This window comes from Phaethon lepturus, unplaced genomic scaffold, assembly GCF_000687285.1.
Source record: "Phaethon lepturus isolate BGI_N335 unplaced genomic scaffold, ASM68728v1 scaffold9839, whole genome shotgun sequence".
Classification (NCBI taxonomy): domain Eukaryota; kingdom Metazoa; phylum Chordata; class Aves; order Phaethontiformes; family Phaethontidae; genus Phaethon; species Phaethon lepturus.
Genome location: NW_010565548.1, coordinates 40,645 through 63,065, shown reverse-complemented (window position 1 = coordinate 63,065; position 22,421 = coordinate 40,645). Strand labels below are relative to the sequence as shown.

The 22,421-nt window shown below is 38.1% G+C and overlaps 1 protein-coding gene across 1 annotated transcript in view; it reads left to right on the top strand.

Annotated features, from left to right (window-relative positions):
- Positions 1-540: 540 nt before the first annotated feature.
- The window catches only part of LOC104627111 (contactin-1), a gene marked incomplete at its 3' end in the record, with an annotated part of 59,204 nt that continues 37,323 nt past the window's right edge, over positions 541-22,421 (top strand). The window contains exons 1-4 of the mRNA XM_010295218.1: positions 541-665; positions 5,934-5,936; positions 16,520-16,649; positions 20,494-20,666. Of these exons, the coding sequence (XP_010293520.1) occupies positions 554-665; positions 5,934-5,936; positions 16,520-16,649; positions 20,494-20,666 (418 nt within the window). The remainder of the gene's footprint in view (positions 666-5,933; positions 5,937-16,519; positions 16,650-20,493; positions 20,667-22,421) is intronic.

Genomic DNA, 22,421 nt, shown 5'->3' with positions numbered 1-22,421 from the left:
TAATACCACCTTTCCGGAGGATCATGAATTGTTAAAAGTTTAAAAGGAATGGCATACTAGACAAAATAAATGAATGCTGAAAGACATTTGTGTACTTTGTTTTCACTGTAATTTTCTTGTTAATTAATTGTAATGTAGTATTTACTGAGATGAAGGAGAATAGAATCTGGACTTTCCTATTTTTTTGCAAACTTTGTAATATTTTAATATTTCTAATAATGTGAAGTGTTCACAGAGAGAGGATCTGACTAAGTTTTGGTTTAGGAAGATGAGTTTAAAAGATGATATTCAGTATTAATATTTACAATATTACTGTCACTGGAAAATCTGAGTACTTTTAAACAGTGTGCTTTCAGATTCAAAGAGATCATGAATTTGATCCAGCAAATTTGATAATGCATTTATTATTCACAAGTCTCCATCCTATATTAACTTCTAAGTATTGAGTTCAGACAGATAATATGGCAAGTGAAATGTGATATGAGATAAAGCCTTATGTCAGAATTACTCACTCCTTTTTCTTTCTCTCTAATCAGGTATTTTAGCTCTCTGAATGCTGGTGTTGCAAGGCACAATTCCTTTTGAGATAATCACTGAACAGAAGATAACCATGTGGCTCTTCATCTATCATCTTATTACACCCTGTTTCGTCTTCTGCCTGGCAGGTAAGATGACCTCCCATGTTAATTCATTTAACTAACTGTTGTCAGTTTTATGCATTTCAAGGTCAATTATGCTCTTTGTAGTGCTTTCATTTATTTGTGTGGCTACAGTGAATTACTAAATGTGAATTATGCCGCTATAAGGAAACATACTTACTACAATGGACGCCATAGTTAAAAGCTTGCGAAAATACAAATCTGGACTTGAAATTTGGTTTTGTCTATTCTAATTATTTCTCTAGATTATAAAAACATATCAGCCATCTGTTCATGCACAGATGATCAACATGATGAGACGAATGGAAATATGAACGCAATGAAGAGGCACTAAGCACAAAATTATGTAGGCACCATCTAAACCATTATACACCATTATAGACACCGTCTAAAAGTCATAAAATCAGCATCCTACCAGAACAATGTAGTGGTAGTTTTCATAGTACAGTGGGGCAATGCTGCATATACTGACTAATTTGAAATTTAAAATGGGAAAACTTTTCATAAATAGAGAGGGGACCATGAACTTTCAGGAGTCGTATTTTGAATATCTGAAATTATAGAGATGTTTGTAACTAAAATTTTGGTTCATTTCTAAGAAATGGAAGGAGCTCTTTGAAAAGCAAAAATTGAGAATTAAAATCTAATTACTGTTCCAGCTGTTCTGAACAACTTTGAGATTTGTAAAGCCTGTTTCAGACTTCCATGCCAATCTAAATGAATGCTGTTTTTTAGTTGCTATCAAGAATTAGGTTGCCAGCATAAGCGAGCTCTTCTCAAGAAAGAAAACATTTTGCTTATATACAGCCTGCATTAACTGACATCTGAGTATGTAAAAACAGAATAATTAAATTGTGCATACATGAAATACTGACTGAGGTTTGAAAAGTGCAAATACTGTCTATTAATGATTTGGTTATTTTCAAGGTAGGCTGTAGGTCCTTCTCTACTTTGAGGAGAAAGTTACTCATAAAGCTAGTTCTACTGCATTTCATAAACTATTCGTAAGTTTCTCTGGGTTCTTTATATAATTAATAAGTCCCTAATTGAAACGGGCTGTTCGTAGTCTTACTCAATCTGTCCTGCCATTTCAGGCATCGCCTCAATTTCAGTATCATGAGACCATATTGTTTGTATTATTGAGTCAAAAAATCTGATTAATACTCTGATGTAAGCTTAGTACCTTTTAAGAAATTACTCCATAGCTCACAGGAGTGCTTTTTGGTTTAATGAAAGCACTATTTTATTCTATGAAGAGTTTGAAATTAGTTCTTTACTCCATGTCTGAGTTTTCTGGAGGATATACTGGTACCTAATAAAAATCAAGACCTTTAAAGTGTTGTGATCTCATGCTTACAATGTATTTATTATGTGTTTCAAGGATGTTTTCTTTGTTAAGATATGAGGGTTGCTAGTGGCACCAAAATAAAAAATTAAAATTCATCACTTTAATACTGGGCTCATCCTGAAGAAAGAGGCTGTCAACTACCATTAGTAATGTTACACATGTGATTTCACTCTGGGCGTGGTGATGTCAAACAAAATTATCAGCTGCAGTATCCAAGCAAGTGCTGGGCATTGGTTGATTAAAAAGTTGAGTCAGTCACTGAGGACAAACATTCAGTTAATTTCTTGATGGGTAAGATGATTAATGCTATTGCTTGTGTGTTGTGCACATTGCAGTTGTGCCCAGAAGCCAGAAGTCTTGGCACCAGAATGCACCTCCTGGCAGGTGCCTTAGAATGACATGGAAAGGTTGTGTGCTATGAGTGTCACAAGTAAGTGACATACATAGGAAGAACAAAGAAGAGTCTGATGATATTGCATGCAGTTGGAGTAGGCATTGCTATATTCATAGCAATGTTCGTTTGATCTTTCGCTTGACTGTAGTTGGCTGTTAGGCTATGATTCCTGTAAAAAGAGTAGGGGACATTGGTGTGAAGGGTTTTGAATGGGGCAAGGTTCTAACAGTGCTATTCCCAGTTCACAGAAACTTCCTAACTTATCTTCTGTTATGGAATAAATCCAGGACTTGCTTGTATTTTTCATCAAAGGCCAAAGATTAAGACCTACTGCCACCTCTGAAGGTACAGAACCATCCTCCAATGTGGAAGATTCATAGTCTTACACAATCAGAGGCAGTTTGTTATTTCTGGTGTATTATTGCAAGGCTGAGTAGCACACACTCTGTGCTCTTGGACCTGCTCTACTTTGCGTAAATAATTAAATACCCATTTGAGTTGAGAGAAAATCTGCTCCTATCATCTAGGGATTAGGGCACACTTATGGATTATATAAATCTGATGTTGTAGTCTTTGCTCTGCACCAGCACTTGAATCTTGCTGGAGGGTTTCTCATTTCAAATGAGTGCTAGAGCTGCTGGCAGTTCATCTTAGCAAATTTTCCTTTTTAATGTATTTCCTGGCAATGAAAATGTCATGGAAACCAGAAAATACGTAGCTGCAGTAACCAAGACGAAATATAAGGGATTGCTTGGGAGTGTTCACAGTACAGTTAAAAGTGAAAGATAGATACTGCAGAGAAAGAAGGAGCACTATCAGGGTGATCAGGTCAAGTTTTAGGAGTTATTCTTGCACACATACTATTCAAGGGGAATGCTGGCAGTGTCAAAGTAATGGGGAATGTGGGAATTGGGGACAGTTTTTGAGTAAAGATCATGAGTTCTCATTTCAATGCAAGACAGACCAAGGACCAGAGTAAAAAGTAAAATTAGCTGGGAGCAGGTGTTGAAAGCAGAATATTAAAAAGTTGCTCTGGCACTTTTTAACAAAACATGAGGTTTCTTTGGAAGTGTATTTGGTTCCCCTTGCCTCTGGTGGTGCTGGATCCACACTTCTAGGTGGTTCTACCATTTCAGTTGCCTTTGGGCAAACCGATCTGTGACTCTGGAGCCACCAGTCAAGGTTTTTGCAACCCATGGTTTCTAAACAGACCTAATATATTAACTGCTCTGGAGCCAGGAAATCGATAGCTTCCAGGGTAATTTCCTTTGGGATGTCTCACCATATGATCTGTCCCAAGTTCAAAGATATCAGACAAAAAACCTGAAAGTATTCAGAATTCGTGCATTTGATTGAGCATTGAGAGCTTTCAGACTTACCAGCTAGAAGTATTTGGGAAACAAGGGGCTAAGAAGCTGAAAACCTGGAGCTACACTGACTTGTGATGTTCAGAATTTTGCCTGAAAGGGTGACAGGTCTTCTGACACTCTATAAGCTAATGATTTTTACCTGTTTTCAAATTGATCTTTTTCCTGCTGCAGGAAATTTAAAAATATCTTTTTGCCAAACTGAAATACATATTTTTTAGAAATTTGGAGTTTGCCTTGGAATAAAACCGCTGACTTTTAGCCAGTCCGGTTTTGTGGCAATCAAGGGCAGAAGTTGATAATTGTTACAATGACTGGCAATTTCCCAGCAGTGGGGAATCTGCACTTACTTGACTGAAGGGAAGCAAATACTATACAAATCAGTGCATCGGCAGTTTAGGCAGAGATCATCTGCGATGAGACAGGAGAAATATTTATTTTCCAGGTAAATCAGTTCTTGAAATGTAGTCTTGCAGATATACATTAATGAAAAAGCTGTAAGTAGTTTGGTCTTTGACTTACTGATAGAACAGTTATAATAAGGGTTGCCTTTCAGAGTGCACTTTGAGCAGTGCAAGGCAAACGACAGCAGCAAATCACTCCTCGGGGAACGTTGTGATGATTGTCAATCCACTGCCAAAAATGTTATTTCATGCCTATTGCTGTTAATATTTGATTCTTCTCCTCTTTCCCCTGACACCTGGACTCTCTCTCAAACATACTTCTAAGTTGCCTTTGGCTCCCCATTAAATTCACATCCTATTGCTAAGTCTGAATTTTAAACTTTTCTTTCATCCAGTACATCCCATATAATAAATCAACCAAAGTGTATCTTCACTTGGGATAATAACCTTGCACCAAAAGAATTGAGAGTGTCTCAGCGACGGGCTTGTGTTGTTTCTTCCTCCAAAAGACTAATTAAAAGCTGCAAAGGCCCCATATTTTATTGTGCTTAATGAATATTTGATTACCTTTGGCTATAAGAGGAATCGATAGCAAAAAATGTTACTGTGTCCCTCTACATATTACTGTGTGCCTCCTTCTAATGATACTATTCTACTTTTTACCTTAGGATTTCATAGTGCAGAGCTAGGCAGTACCTGAGTTTGGGTCAGCTCAAGCCTCAAAAGGCAGCTTGTCACTCTAGTGACTATTTTGGGTTGTGCACAATGAGCTAATAATCCAGGGGCAAAAATGTCAAAAGCACTTCAGCTTTTTAGGGAACCTAATGCCTTATTTTGAAAAATCCCTAGGACCCCAAGCTTCAGTGAAAGCTGGTAGGACACGGCCTCTCAGTGCAGGGCAGTTATTTCGATGTGTACACGAGGATGCGATTAGACAGCGTGCTGGATTTCTGAGTACGTTGCTGATATTTCATATGCACCTGGAACGCTTGTGTGGGGAGGTTGTGCGGAGCAGCTGTCGCACTTCACCTTCATTCCTAATTTGCCGAGTACTGGCTTTCCCATGAGATCAGCACGTTAGGCTCTTAAGTCACTTTTGAAATAACACTTACGTTTTTGAGGAAGAACCACTTAAATGATTCAAGTATCTGATAGGCAAATGTGAGTATGTTTAGAAGTACTATGCTTGGTATTGGCTGGCATTCCTCCTGGCAGCCTGAGAAGACAAGGAAACTGAACCCTGTCATTCTTAGGCATAAGTGGAGAAACTTGCTTTGCCAAGGGTTGGAGCCTTTCATAGTTGAAACTTGCTGTGAAGGGGAAACTACAAAATTAACTATGTGGCTATTCAAGGACGTCACTGACACATGTGGGATAGGAATACTACTCCCGCTCTTTTCAGTCCAGAAAAGTAGAGGCAGCCTTCCCAAAGACAATCTAACCTTTTCGTATAATAGGAAGCACAACAGCTTGAGTGGTTACTTTTTCTGTTTGAGTACTAACTAGTTCGTAGTAATTGACATCCCTTTTGTGTCTTGCTGGCTTACACTGGTAGCTCTTCTCCATCAGGATGATGGAATCTTCTTTCTAGACCATGAAATGCTACATCATGAGTTTTGTGGACATGAACTTCCACTGCTTCAGCACATAAGCTTCCCATGAATGCCAAGTGCAATTTTTCCCACTTGATTATGAGAGAAGTAAAAATAATCCAACCCCCAAACCCTAAATTATATATAGTTTGTGTTTTCTCCAGAACAGTAGGTTCAAAAATACCTTTTTTTAACAGAGGACCAGAATCTACATTATTTAAAGCTTTTTACCACAACATACGGCATTGTTCACAATTGCTAAAGAGAGATAGGCATTTTCATCTAAATACCAAGTGGATGAATATGCTTAATAACTGTTTACCTGTCTGCTTTGTGCCTGCTTGGATCTTAGAAGACCATTTCATGCTACTGCAGAGTGTCTGACATTTAAATAATCATAATGTGTTTTGTGATCATAATGCTCAGAAACCTGGAATTGCCTTGTTTACCTTCCTGCAAGCCTGGTAGAGATATTTTGGCTCATTCCCAGGCCATCTTGTTTCTGAGCATGAGCTTCTCAGATACGAGTCGGTCATAATTTCTGTGACATATTGAAAACAGTACAAGATCTACTGTCAAATGGTTTCATACATATCATCTACAGATCTACATATCAAATGGTTTATAGGCTTGCAGTGCTGATACAGAACTTGACAACTTGGTGATAGTTAAGATTATGAATGAGTCCGTGGCTCTTCTGTTCAGCATCCATTGGCATTCAAGGTTAATCTAGCCATGTGCTGTGTCAACAGATTTTTGTCCCTCTCTCATGTGAAAATATGTAACAGGATACAGCACTGTCGGGTAGATCAATACTGATGAGTGATACCAAATGACTCGAGCATCCATCTTTAGCAATGTTAAAAGCCAGGGAAATGGAGAGGTCTACAGGAAGCAGGAACAGAAGGAGAAGGCGGCTCATTAGAAAAATAAAGATACTAATTAAAATAACTTTATATCACTGCCCAGCAGGGCTGATGGGATCTTAAGTTTTCCAGCTGTTTTAGCTTCTTTCTGACATTGACCTTTGGAAAACTTTTCACTGCGATTTGCTATTGATACTCACATCACAATTTGTGGTGTTTTTGAAAGCAGTTGATTCTTAGGCAGCAGAGGACTTGAACATGTGCTTAACATCACGTTCATAAGTAAACTTGATGATTTGGCTCAACTTGCGTGCTAAAATTCTGTGATGGATTGAGTTCCTGAAAGAATATGAGAGGCCTTTAATGAACTTAAATTGCTGTCTTCTTATTATTTGCTTTATGCAAATAGTATTACCATTTTACCCTTCCTAAAGATGACAATAAAGATCTTATTGTTTCCAACAGAAGCTCTAGTAACTATCCCTTAGTAAAACTGTTACCATCTTTCATTGAAAATATATTTTCATTACAGTGGAATTATTAGGCATTTATCCATCAAAAAACTACTGCTAACCTTCTTACAATTATCTTCAACATGAAATAGTTTATGCATAAACATTCTGAAAGGAAAATTCGTACTATTTTGCCTTTTTTAAAGCAAAATGGTAATTTTTTTTTGTTAAAGTATGCAAACTGTAGGTCTTGAAGAGCATTCAAATCCTTCTCCCTTTATCATTCAGCAAGCCCTTCTAGTATATGGAGGTTTGGTCTTCTGGTCTTGGAGCTTGGGATTTTTTTACTATGGAATTGAATGCGTGTGCAGAAGTGTTTGCAGGATTAGGACCCTAGGATATATCCACTGTAGTTTCTGAACATATGGATTCATAGGCATATATAGCCCTGTATGTTTTACTGCCAGCCCCTCCCCCCTCCCTGTATTTCAGTAATATCCATCATTATTTTCTTTTGCATATGGTCTTCCACACTAATGTTTTTCTGTTTCTTACGTGCAAGTGGTTCCTCCTGAGTAAAGCACCTTCTAAATGGTGCTGTATCTGGGAGCCCTTCCAGAACCCTGAGTGCCCTAAGTACTGGTTAAGGGAACACTTGCTCCATTTTATTTAATCAGCTGTTTACCTTATTAAGATTCAATTACTTCTCTATTTTTCTGTGTTTTAATTTAAAGATTTAGTGAGATTAAGGACACTTTAGAACAAATAAGGCAAATATACAAATGGACATGCATTAAAAATCTCTTGCACATGATTCACAGGATGTGAATCATTTGAGTGAAGTGAGTTGATCTTAGATTTGACTTCCCATTAAATCTACTTTTCCAGTGAATTTCCACATAACTATATATCCACCATTTCTGACTAATCACTTGAAATATATGACTTTTTAAAAAACTGATAAAGTGTTAATAACTTCGTAAATGAGGAAAAAGTTAAAAGATTATTTTTACTCCTAAGTGAAGAATATTCCACAACTCCTGCATGAATTACAGATTATAACTACTCTATAAGCCAACATGAAAAGATATATCTTCTAAAGAACATAGAAAATTAAGACGTGCTTGTAATCAGTATATCAAATTAGATAGGGAGAGTAAATGTTAATTTATAGCATTTTTGCTTATTCTTGTACTAGCCATATGAAGACAGTGATGCACAAGTATCCTAACATGGTTTAGTGACCTGTCTTTCAGAGACATTGTTATAAAAGACTAACAAAATTACAGTGTACTATGCCCTTTCAGAATTTTCTATTTTCTTCTACTTTTCTGTATTCAAATTAGAGAATTGATTATGCAAAATGTGAGGATGAGTACATTGAAAAGACAGGTAGCAGTCTATACAGATAATTTCATTAAATAAATTACAGGAATGGTCTATTTCAGGTTCCATACAAAATAACATCTCAGATCAGGTATAAAACTCCCTCTCTACTTGTGACAACTTCCATGAGCAGAAGAAAACAGGTATATTTGAATTAGGGAGGCTGTTAAATGTTAACTGTGAAGTAATGTGTAATTATTAGTAATTGCCTCTCCCAGTAAACATAGTGGTCTTTTTTGACCTGTTCCAAATTTTCTGCTATGTGATACAGAAGTCCTGCTTAAGAACATCAGCTCTTTCCTTCTTAGCATGTGTTCCCTGCCTGTGTGATAGAATCATAGAATTGCAGAATCACAGAATCATTTAGGTTGGAAAAGACCTTTAAGATCATCAAGTCCAACCGTTAACCTAGCACTGCCATGTCCACCACTAAACCATACACCACATCTACACGTCTTTTAAATACCTCCAGGGATGGTGACTCAACCACTTCCCTGGGCAGCCTCTTCCAGTGTTTGACAACCATTTCAATGAAGAAATTTTTCCTAATACCCAATCTAAACCTCCCCTGGCACAACTTGAGGTTGTTTCCTCTTGTCCTATCACTTGTTACTTGGGAAAAGAGACCAGCACAGAGGTTTCTAGATGCTGCTGCAAAACAAGAAAAAACAAGTATATAATAATAGGTCCCTCATCAGTTGTGGGAGTGGGCTGTGCCATCATTGTACCCTCCGTCCTGAATCGTAACACTTGAAGAAATGGGAGACAAATTGCCATTAGCATTCATATTGTTGCTAGTGATGGTACTCCAGCTGCCTCAGAAGGTTCATTTCCAGGAGGAGGCTTGGGTTCTGGGTTCAGTGGGCTCAGCTGAGACTCCAGCTCATGTTGCACAGCTACAGTCAGGTAAATCCAGACTCTCTTACAGGAAGATTATCATGCTTTATTTTAACTAAGGGTTAAATATGTGATACAGGTTTCAGCTTTCTCTGTATTTAAGGAAGAGAGAATAGTATATCCAAATTACCTTCTGGAAATGCTTGTCTAAGAAAGTGCACATGTCTAGTTTGGACAAAATCCCTAACATTTAAAATTACATGAGATAAATACCACACAATGTCAAGAGCCTCACTTCAACTTTACAGTATGATACAGGTTTCAGCTTTCTCTGTATTTAAGGAAGAGAGAATAGTATATCCAAATTACCTTCTGGAAATGCTTGTCTAAGAAAGTGCACATGTCTAGTTTGGACAAAATCCCTAACATTTAAAATTACATGAGATAAATACCACACTTAATGTCAAGAGCCTCACTTCAAATTTACAGTACAGAAGAGAGTAGACTTTGTAGAATGAAAAAAGAAAGAAGGAATGACTATTCTTGCTATCACTTCATTTATTGAACTTTATGTCCTCTGTGTCATCTCATTAAGGTTTGAGATACTGGAGTGCTGCAAGCCCAGGTTATCTGTAAAAAAAAGCCTTTTAAAGCATTTTATGTTCCATGATTTGCCACACATATCATAAAACAACCCCTAAAAACATACGCAATATGTGCCATATGCAGCTGAGAATGAGTAAGACAAAAGTAAACAATTAGATTTTATTTAATTTTCCATACTGGAAAAAAATAAGCCCAAGAATTGCTGTTTTCTCTTATGAACTAAAAAAATTCACAATGTCTTTAATACCTGGTTGTGCTTACTCACACATCAGTTCCCATAATTATAAGCAGCTTTACCTCATGACATTATCCTTAATCTATGAGTAAAATCGATTTTCAAAATAAATTAGATGCATGTAAGGACTGAATTAGCTAATAATAAAATAAATTGACTTGTCTGAATGTGATTTGGATGACTGCTGTTGAAACAAGCAAACTAGCCCTGCTCTGTCTCAACAGAGGAATTATTTGCTCAGCACTCTAACCCACTGAAACTGATGTTTTGAGTTAAAGATTTAATATTGTCTATGGTAGTAACAGGTTGGCATAGTTGCTTAATACTATGTAGAATGTAAATACTATATTTATGTTTAAAGAATTCCATTGCACATGAAGAGCAAGATGAGTGGTTGTGTGCAAATACTCCTGGTGCAATTTTTTCTTCCTTATTTCTTGCCAGCAAGAGGAAAGACACAGAGGTAGGTAAGATACCACAAGATGAAACTCAGATCTAATATGAGAACTTTTATTAAATTGGGAAGTTCAACAAAAAGGTCCAAAAGCTGAAGATCTTTAGATATTTACAATGTTTAGATATTTGCCAAAATAAATTATGAATCACCTAGAAACATAGAATCATAGAATGCTATGGATTGGAAGGGACGTTTAAAGGTCATCTAGTCCAACCCCCCTGCAATGAGCAGGGACATCTTCAACTAGATCAGGCTGCTCAGAGCCCCGTCCGACCTGACCTTCAGTGTTGCCAAGGATGGGGCATCTACCACCTCTCTGGGCAACCTGTACCAGTGTTGCACCACCCTCATTGGGAAAAAAGTCTTCCTCAGATCTAGTCAAGATCTACCCTCTTTTAGTTTAAAACCATTACCCTTGTCCTGTCACTACAGACCCTGCTAAAATGTTTGTCCCCATCTTTCTTCTAAGCCCCCTTTAAGTACTGAGAGGCTGCAATAAGGTCTCGCTGGAGTCTTCTCCAGGCTGAACAACTCCAACTCTCTCAGCCTGTCCTCATAGGAGAGATGTTCCATCCCTCTGATCATTTTGGTGACCCTCCTCTGGGCCTGCTCCAACAGGCCCATGTCTTTCCTGTGCTGAGGGCTCCAGAGCTGGATGCAGGACTCCAGTACTCACCAGAGCAGAGCAGAGGGGCAACCCTTACTGGAGGGTTTTTAGAATCAGTCAAAAAGACACTCTTTGAGATAATTTGGAATGGTAAAACTGGTAGGATCTACCAAGATCAGATAGGGAGAGATATCAGATAATCAGTCACCCTTTTTTAGTCATTTTTACGAAAAGAAAAAAAAAATGCAGTCCATTTCCTGTATTTAACAGACTTAAAATTTATGTATTCAGGAAAATCAAAAGTGAAAAAATGGAAGACATGTTGCCCTGAATATTAAGAGTATATACATCCCACATCAAGTCTCGGACAGGCTGGGACCCGGACATGAAAATTCTAGATTACGAGAAATTTGACAAAAGCATGTTGTCACAATGGGGATAACCCCAAACCAAGAAAATTCAGCTGCTAAGGAATGTTCTGAACAACTAATAAAATAATTCAGATATTAAAACACAGAGTATTTGCTCAGAGTAAGTTTTTTAAACATTGTTTAACAGGACTGGATGGGAAAGAAGTTGGGAGAGAGAAGCAGCTGAGCTCTGTGTGTGTGTTCACGTGCAGCTGAGCGCTGCTCACCCTTTTCTAGATGGTGAGAATTTCCTTCACTTTTCCCCTCACACTGTCCACATTTCTGCCCAAAGTCATGTATTAGGATGTCTACACTGGACAGTGTTTTCCTGGCACCTCATTTATACGACATGAAGTTTCTGCTTCAGTTCCTCTGATTCCCTTCCCAGCTGTATCCCAAGCAGTTTTCTGCCATCTCCTCTCCCTAGATATATCGATTTCTTTTCATCAAAATAACGTCCAAGCAGCCCAAGATCAATTTGCCATTCCCACAGAATAGCCTAACACCTTCATCCTCCCTTTTTCAGTGTCCCTGGGATGCTCTTACCATGTATCTTATCCACGTCTCAGGCTTCTGATCCTTAAATCCCAAACTGACCAAATGGCCATACTTTCTCCATCTGTACTCAGCCTTTTTCCTATCTGCAGCAAGTGCACGCTTAAATCCCAAACTGACCAAATGGCCATACTCTCTCCATCCGTACTCAACCTTTTTCCTATCTGCAGCAAGTGCACCTAAAAGAAAGTTAAAGAAATCCTCTGATGTTATGAACAGTGTTTCCCTAAATGTGTTTTTTCAATTAAGACCTGTAAGCTAAACTGGAAAGTTGCTTGGTTACTTTAGGGTATTTTTAATGCACAATAACTGCATTTGGTTTTGATAAATCAGTCTTTTCCCTTCTTCCTACTAATGTTACAGTGACTTATATCCAGGGCAGCTTTGCTGAAGTCATTCATCTTTCAAAAATCAAGTCAGAGTTTGTCTTCTGTGTTGTTAGATTTATGTCAAATTTACCTGAGTAAATTAGTGTCAATGTAGTTACAGTAATACATAGAATTCATACATTTATATAGAATTTCATTATGAAAATAAATTCTGAACTAATGAAATATGCTCTCTAACAATAACAGTGATTAGGCTTTTGGAAATAAGACACAAGAAGTGGACCTATATGGTGGCTATATTGAAGAGTTTTGCATTACCTTTATATTTATAAGTAAGCATAATTTCCGTATCAAACTGGAGATGGACATGAGAGGGAGAAGCAGGAGCAGGGCACACACAGGCTGCAAGACCATTTCAGTGGGCAAATAGTTAGGACATGGAAACATGTGAGGTGAAGGGAGATCCATGCAGGACTGATAGAAGGATGATCAGCTACTGATTTGGTTTTAATTTCTCTTTTTATGACCCAAGTAATACAACAGGAGTGTATATAGTCTGGAAAACTTTTTTGTCTCTACGTTCCTACAGTAGTGTTTACTGCGTAAAATTAAGTCATTTGAAAGCTAGTTCATTTTAAAAAAATAGATTTATATGGAAAAGCTGAACATTTCCTGAATTAAATATATACAAAATTAGGATGCACTGAATAAGCATTGTGCCTTTCTTTTCCCTCTTCTGATGACATTTCTTGAGATAACGTGAAAATGACTGTCTCAGGTGGTTTTTTGATAGTCTTTTACAGTTATTCTTTTGGCATCTCTTCTCTGAATGTGCTGGATATTTTATATCAAGATCTCTCAACATCTCTCACAGGCTTGTGCAGGGACATGAAGGTGTACCAATATAATTTTGTACTCATCTACAAGTAGTGGTAAGGCTTTCAGATACATCTATCTTATTTAGGCAGTGGTTCTTTCAGATGGTTCAGTTATTAAGACAACTTTTTTCCACTCAGAAGGTGGAAGCCTACACCTCTGCTCCTCTTCCACCCTTGGCACTGGCACAGGTCTTCATCAGCGAACAAATTCACCTCACTAAACTGGCAGAAATCTAACCCAGAAAGCTGGAAGGGAATAGATTTCCACTCTCTTTAGCTGTAGCAGCTACCTAAGAAGTCAGACAAGCATGAGAGGTGTTGCAGAAATGCCTACAGGGAGAATGACACTGCCCAGCTGGAGACTATCGCTTGGAGAAGGGGTGACAGGGCCACCTTCCAGCGGCATCGGGTCTTAACACAGGATCCACGATCTCACCGGCTGCACAGAGTTTTTCTTGACCTTTGCAAAAACTTCCTAATACACTTTAACACTGTTGAAAAGTCTGAATCTTGTTTGCAGAACTCACTGAGGAATGCTTCAATCTGATGATAACTTTTGCTCCAATAAAAAAATTACAAGAAATGTACCCAGAAAATCAGACAGTAAGGGTGTTTGAAAGGTCATGGAGTCCATCCTCATGTCTAAAGCAGGACCAGAACAGAAGAAGTGTGCTTTTCTTCTCATCCACAGTTTATCTAACGCATCTATTTCCTTCTTCCTTTTCCTACTTTTACTTCTCCCCTTTTTCCTGTGGGTACAACTTCAATGAACTGATCTTTTTCCTTGTACTCTGAGTCTGCCCTTCCTCACCCTCCGAACTTGGTCACAGAGGCATGGTACTTCACTCAAAGTGTCAACATTTCTTGCTGATCTTTTCACAAACCCTTTCTCTTCCCTTTTCTCCCTCATGCTGTTTACATGCCACTGGTCCACGTTCAGCTTACACCTGGGGGGGAAAGGTGTATTGGTTGCCACACCTGACGTGCAGTCCGTGCATCTTCTTCCGCTCAGCCAGACATCTGAAACCAGATTCACGACGGATTGCAGCAGAAGTGCCATTACGAAGCATACTCGGTCGGTGTGGGAAACAGACGTTCACTCAGTATAACGAATAGTGCTGGCAGCATGAAAAATGCATGCCATGAAATGCCTAAGTGGTCCGTAACATCATGTGAGCCCTAAGGTGGAAAGAGTCAGTGCATATCATATGGCTGTTTGCTGCTGGGGGCCGCTGTTATTCTGTATTCGTATTCAAGAGCTGCACAGAAACTGCCGTCAGGTTTCTGGCTCACTCATTCCAGGCTCTGAGCAAATACGTGATTCTTGCCCTTTCAGTCTGAAATTATTTCTTCTTTTATCTAGCAATATGTAGATTTTTTTCATAGTGTTGTGCTTTAAAATATCAAAGCAAGCAGACCATTTTTCAAAAGCTCTGCCTTTCTTTCTAGTTGCTCTTCTTTGCTTCTTTGAAAGGCTTCTCTTCTCATTACATGAAGTACTTTTTAAAAGTGAAGTTGCCTGGCCATACTTGTTGCAGCATAGCAGTGCCTTCTGGACCTGCTCCTGTCCCGAAGGCAAATGGTCATTTATTTTTTCCCAAACTTGAACTGGGAGGGAACTAACTTTTTCTCTATAAACAGCTTTCTGCTAGTGCTGTAATCCAGTGTCTACCTATGAATGTGGAATTTAGGAGCAGTAAAAAATATATCTGCATAAGGATTGTTTCATATATATATGATATTTTAATACTGATATAATTTACATTCTTTAGTTATATAGATAGTTTCTTCCTTCTCTCTTAGGTTTTATAAAACTTGCCTAATTTAATGTTTTGAAAACCAACAGCAAGAATTTTAAGGGGATCAGTACAAAAGCGTAACTTAATTATGGACATTGATCTGTTACATTGCCAATTTAGGTCTCGGTACGTGAAGTTTTTTTAAATGGAGCATTACAAGACATGTAGTGGATTTTTTATGGGCCGTACAGATACTATTGCTTTGGGAAATTTTTAAGCTAAAAAGATTGAAGGGAAAGTGAACCTGGTAGCAGTCATGTATTACTTTGCTTTTCCCATGAGTTTACTTAACAAGTGTCTGTACCGTGAGTTCAGTCTCAGCAGAGACCTGTGAGAATTAGGCAGCTATGCTGTCCAAAAATTTTATCTATACTGAGCATGCACCATCTTCTCACAGTGCCACTCTGTGCCTAGAGTGCACTTTTGCCATTTTCACGGCAAAAAAAACCCAGTTACATCCCAGATTTGCTGAGCAGAATTTTCCCATAGTGTTCCACCTTTGCTCCTAGTCTTGCTTTTACAGACCCCAAAGAGCCATCTGGTATGCTTGGAGGAGATGAAGGAGAAGGGAACGCAGCTGGAGCAGGCAGAGCCTGTAACCTTTACAACAGCATCAGCAAATGGAGGAAAAAGATAAAAAAAAAATGGTCTGTTGTCAAACCTGTCTGACATTTATTCATCTTTAAGTGCTTGACTCTACAAACTTCAATTATTTTTGATGTGGGGCTTTTTTAAAATGTTATTTTGGAGGAGAGAGAGTTAACATAAACATATACCTAAGCGTGAAAGGAAGGACAGAAATGTGTTCTGGGAACAATGTAATTCTCAGCTGTGAATCTCCGACATTAGTTTTCCTTTGTTTGATGTAATAAAGATCCTTTCTAAATGTATGCAAAAATTGAAGCTGATTAGGTTATAACATAAGAAACACTTAATGTTTGGATAGTTGTTTTACATCGGGACCTGTTTGATGAGAATTTGTTGGCCTCGGTGGAATAAGTTGGTCTCAGTGCATTCCTAAAGGGCATATCTTCAATTCATAATTATCTTCATCAAATAATTGACGGTGTCAGTGGAGAAGGCAGAGAAGTTAGTTTTACAGGAACATAGTTTAAATTACTTTTGTTCTCAGAGGGCAGGAATGAAGCAGAAGACAGTGAAGGAAGGCCAGCACTTCTGTCAACCATACTGTTCTGGTTTTGTTGATGCGTATAAAACTTGATTTTGCAGGGCTTACTATTTAGCCTTTGCATTTTGAATGTGGAAGGTGTAATGTAAATTCATCTTCAGTTTGGCTACTAATTAAAAGGTTATTAATTTTAAACTCGATTTTTGCAGAGGAAGGAAACAAAGGTTATGGACCCGTTTTTGAGGAGCAACCCATTGATACCATCTACCCAGAAGAATCTTCAGATGGACAAGTTTCAATGAACTGCAGGGCTCGAGCAATTCCTTTTCCTACTTACAGGTAACTCTCTTGTTTTGATTTTCAGGTCTTATGTATTTTACTCAGTGAGTGTTTCAGGTTGTGGTATTAAATGATTGACTATCTTAACAAAGTCTTCTAGGCAGGAAAAAACAGGGAGATTTGCAATTTCTGAGTAAAAATCAACCTTCATTCAATTTGCCAAAACGTCTAGACAGTGTTGAAAGTAGTACATTCATGTTGTGTTAAATGTTTCCAGCTTTTGAAAGGAATAATGATCCAAATGCAAACAGAAAAAAGTGACCTTTAAAAAAACATTAAGAGGCTATCTTTCTGGCTTAGGCTAAGGATGACTGAGGTTCAAGGTTTTCATGACTTGATTTTTTGCAAGTTCTTGATTTTTTATCCTATTTTACTCTGAAAGAAGAAGGACTGGCTGTTGAACTTGGATATTCTACATCCTATGTTTCTTTTGCATCCACCATATTGCAGAGACGCTCATGAATGTGTCAGCTGTGCTACTGAAGGCATGAAAAACGCTCTTCTGGGAAAATGTTTCAGCTAATTTTAGTAGAGATTCACACGTGACCTCTTTCAGAGTAATTGCAGTGTTATTAGCAGGACAATTCTGCTTCATATGGAGATTTCAGAGCATCCGTATGAGTTTGTCGGCTATTATCTGCTCATTATGTACAGGGCAATGTACTGAAGATTGTCACTACTAAGACCATGACTAATTTACAGCCTAGTCGTGGGGAGAATACTGCTGTCATCATACTAAGGGACAGATCCAATTTCTTGCCAGCAAAAGAGATCCATTTCATTAAATTATCCTGTGATCCTATGATTTGCCCTCATACTCACTTACGTGTGTTCCTAGACTCTGGTTGTTAAGACAGAAAAAGCAGTTGAGTCCTTTGTTGAGGACTCAAAAGTTGAGTTGAGTCCTGGCCATTCTTTTAAATCTGTTACAATATTGTGGTGAACTATGGTTTCTTCCATCAAAACAGCTTAACTAGTCTTCATTGCCTTTTTTTAAACATGCTTACAGGTTGTCTACATATACAGAACAACCTGTGACTGAAGGATTTGAGGGGAAGCTAGTATATCCGTTTTGAACATAATCCCTGGCTCTAGTATCTTTACAGGTTTTTCTACATGGCATTTTGCTGTTGCACTTGTTTGCTCTCCCCATGCTTGGAACTGACTGGAAATGTGGAGAGATCAGATACGCTTAGATTAGGTACCCTTCTGATATACTTACCCATCACTTCCAGTCTGTCCAGAGACTACCCCACCCTGTCTGCAAGACTATGTAAACATTATCATCTATAGAGGTTTACAGGCTCTACATAAATTTTAGCATTCTTCGTTATCTGTCATGGGCTCTGCAAAATCTGAACTAGTAAAGTCACTCTGGGAGAATTGTCTCGCACCTCCAGAGCTCTTCTATTTAGGAAAAAATATAACAGTTATTGCTGATAGCTGATGAGATGATAATTTCGATACAGAATAAGGCCACTTTCCTTATTTCCTGACTTCATTATATTAGTCTGCCTCAATATATTGTCTTCATTTCTTAGCCCTGCAACAGTTCATGAGCCAAAATTCTCCTGTTTTAGAGGTAGAGAAGTCCTTCTGGCCACTTCTGTTTTGTCTTCTTTTAGAAGTTCTTCATTTTCCCTGTTTGTTAAGCATTCATCCACTATTCTGTATTTGATGGTCCTTCATCCTTGCTAAAGTTCAAATACTCACTGTAGTTTCTAGGAATCTATTTTTTTCCCCCTGTCATTGCTGGAGCCTTCAACCCTGCTATGGAAGGCAAGATACTTTCACGGGGACCAGATATGAGTCCTTTAGTCCCCAGTCCTTTCTGCAAATCGTGGAACTCTGATTACTGCACTGTTTCCCCCAAAATGACCTTTTATGCAAATACACACTGCTGATTACCAGTGACCTTTTTCTGTAGCGTTCCTACCATCTTTAGAGATTTCATAGGTCTCTTGGTGATTCTACCATTCCTAAGGTTTCTTCAAACACCTCTTTCTGTAGTCTCCCATCAGATATAGCCTCTTGGATGGTTCCTAACTCACTGTAGGTCTCTTTATATGTATATTCCTGCAGTTTTACATCTCAACTGGAAGAAACTCAAACCAGCTTTGGAAACAGAGAAGACAGATAGATAACTACACATTTTACTAATACATCTTCCCAAGCTGCTAGGCAGTTAATAGGGAAAAAACCCCAAATATTTGTTCCCAGCTCTAGAGAGATACAACTTCTTTTAATCTCTGTGCATCCGATTGGGTGTCATGAGGCATCTGACTCTGTGTGAGAAACACTGTGCATGTAAAAGAAACACTCACCAGCTGACCCTGGTGAGAACTACCCATGAGAATGAGGTTACTGACAAACACACCTTTTGTGGAATGAAGGAGCTGCCATTTAAGAGGCAAGGTTTGAGGAAGAAGGTCACATGACTATCTTCATTAAGGTTAATTTTTTATACTACAGAGTAACCCTGTTTAACAAATGATTATCAATTAATACCATGCTCAGAGAAAAAATATTGAGGATATATCATAAAAATACGACTGTGTTTTCATCTTTCATAAAATCAGAAGAAAACAATTTTTAATTCTTACTCCTCACAGGTACACATTTTGTAATGTTTTTCTGATCTCTTTCATTGCAGCATAGGCTGTCCTCATGACAGTTATTCCTAGGTGTTTCTGAGCAGGGGATTTATTTGTAATGCACACACGGAGTATATCTCACAGGACTGAAGTGATACCTCTAAAATCCTGTAAAAGCTAAATGCTATTTATTGCATCTTGAAAATCTTACCATTTCATTATTTATGTCTATTTTTAATTTATTTTTTCTTAATACCACTTCTTATGTTGTTTCTCTCTATGACAATTGCAATCTCAGCTTCCAAATGAGTATTCTGCGTATTTCGGTACGTTTTATGAAGGAAGGAACACATAGGGTATGCGCTCTCGTTTTCAAACGCTGGTGCCTGTCAGTTGCCTTGTCAAAAAAGCGATTTACACTGCAGGAATGTTATGATCTTTAAACGTATTTAAGTTGCATTTTTCCCATTTGTGCCCAGGAAAGGTGTCGTTCCTTTCAAAGAAGGTTATGGGCTCCCCCTCGTGGACGCAGTAATAGATAAAAATACAGATCTAAATCATGAATCCTGGTTCCCACCCCTTGTGTTGTACCTGGCAGAAGTCAGTAAGGGCCAGACCTGCTCCACCAAGTTCCTCTCGTAGTCCCTGAAGTGAAAGTTACAGCGACTCAGTGAACGGGCTGCGGGGTTTTGCAGTAATTAAGGTGGGAGTGTCCAGCAATTTTTTTTAATGTAGTAAGTGGGTCTTAAATCAGGCGTGCCACTGTTTTTGCACAGACTTCACTGGCATGTTAATCTTTATGAAACATTTTCACTCCCTACAGCAAGTTTGCAAAAAGCTCTTAAAAATTTCATTAATCCATACTTTAAAGGTGCAGAGGGAGTATTTTCTTAGCCAGTTTGGCCTTAGATAGCTATTTGAGCATATGTTTATAATCCCAGTGCCTGATCACTAGCTAGCTCCCTCACAGCTGGCTCAAGTGTCCTGTGCTATATAGCCAGCAATCAGGTTTTAATATACGTCACATCTTCACAAGGCTGAAATAGACTGAGACTGTTAAGTTTAAAAGACCTATGGAGTTTTATCAAATCTGTGGCTTTTGCTGAAGAGAAACTTAAAACATATATAGAAGTATATTAATAACTTCCTGTATAGTTTATCACAACTTAGGAGTTATTTTTCAAATCACACTTCTTCATAGGTTTGTTTTTCTGGGCCAAATCTTACGTCTGGCTTTTCTTTTTTAATAGGTGGAAACTCAACAACTGGGATATTGATTTAACAAAGGATCGCTACAGTATGGTGGGAGGCAGACTTGTTATCAATAATCCAGAGAAATCAAGGGATGCTGGAAAATATGTCTGTGTAGTGTCGAATATCTTTGGAACTGTCAGAAGCAGTGAAGCCACTCTGAGTTTTGGATGTAAGCCGATGTTTACGTCAAAACGTAGAAATGTTACGGTTAGCTTGAAATGCCCAATGTTTTACACTGCGGTGTCTTCTGCTAATGTGTGCTATAGCTCTATTACTCATAAAAACAGTCTCTTAAGTGCGTTAAGTCTGCAGAGGTCAACACAAAATAAGTTTTGTAAGCATTTTATATTCTTTAGCATTCAGCTGACATGACAGCCTTCTCAGTGAGTTGTTGTTAAATTATTAATTGAAGAGACTCATGGAGCCAGATCTTGAGATAATAATGTCCAGACTCTTTTTAAATCGTAGTAGGACCTGAGGGGAAATAGTCAGAGAAGAAAGATGCAAATGGGGGCATATGATGATGAGGCGCTGCCGCCACGCAAACACAACTGGGACGCCTGCAGGAGGAAGGCATGGCACTTGCTAGTGAAGCGTGCTCCTTGACTCCTAGGCTACGATGAAGACCTTGCTGGGGGACATTTCTGTCAGCCTCAGACATTCATGAACTAGTCTTGTGAATGCATGCGTATGCACGGATCTGCACTGTCAACAAATACATGCATTGCAAAGAACTGACGTAGTACATGAAGATTAACGTAAAAGTTTACTGACCGAAGACAGAGTTTGGGATTTTTATTTTCTTTTGCCTTACGATAATTTTTTCCCTGGATATATTTTGTCATCAGAGGACAAAAAAAGGAATCCACAAAAAAGGAATCTTACCTGGTGACCATTCACAAAGTCCTGTATGCCCTTAAATGCTGACATTAAGTGCTTAGTGCCCCTGTCCATTCAGCAGCCTCCGTGAGCAGAATTCACTCCTTACTGTATAGGATCGGAGGTGAAGTGAAAAGTTCTTTTTTCTGCTAGTGATTATAATACTGTGGGACCACATATCTCAAGAAAACTTGAGAGGCTGTAAAGAGACAATGAATTGCATAATAGTTGACCTCGTCTTAGTCTGTATTTTACCCGGTGTATTTTCTAGAATTAATAGACAGCCAAGTTGTTATTTCCTCCTAATGGAGATGACATCAAAATTCAGTTTTACAGGATGTTTATTTATACGTAAAGCAGGCATCAGTGGTGCCAGTCCTGAAGAACCAGTAGGATAAAAGCTATGACAATAGCTGTATCTACTTAAAATGAAACCAATACAAATGATAGATGAAAAAAATAGAATTAAAATAGCCTGTGGCATATTTTCTGCATACCAGCTCACAGACTACATCAGCTGAATGTTGATAGTGTACTGGACAATTATACTGAAGAGAATCCTAATATGTAGTATTTAACTATGTAAATGAAAATCAGGTAAAGAGGTGAGGAATAGAAATGAAAGGTCAGCTGGAAGCTGATAAGTACTTATTGAAAAAATGGTACTGTCGTTCTTAACACTGTTATGTTTGCTCCCCTCTCATTTTTATGATCACCTTTAAAAAACACTTCCTTCCACAATCACTGTGTCTGAAAAACTGAATGTAGAAATGCAAAAATTGATATAGAAAATGTCTGATCTTTTGCTTGTGCATATACTGATTGAAAAATGGCAACAACTGTTTAGAAGAGTTCAAAAAAAATCTTTAATACATGAGTGAGACCTTTTATTTTTGTCTTATTGACAAATCTGCTGAAATTATGGAACAAAAGCCACATTCTCTCATAAACTTAATGTCAATTAATACACCTGAGCATACAGTCTTTAGTAGAACTGGATCTTTTTAGATCCAGTGCTTTAAAACCCATTAAAATCTTTTTTAGC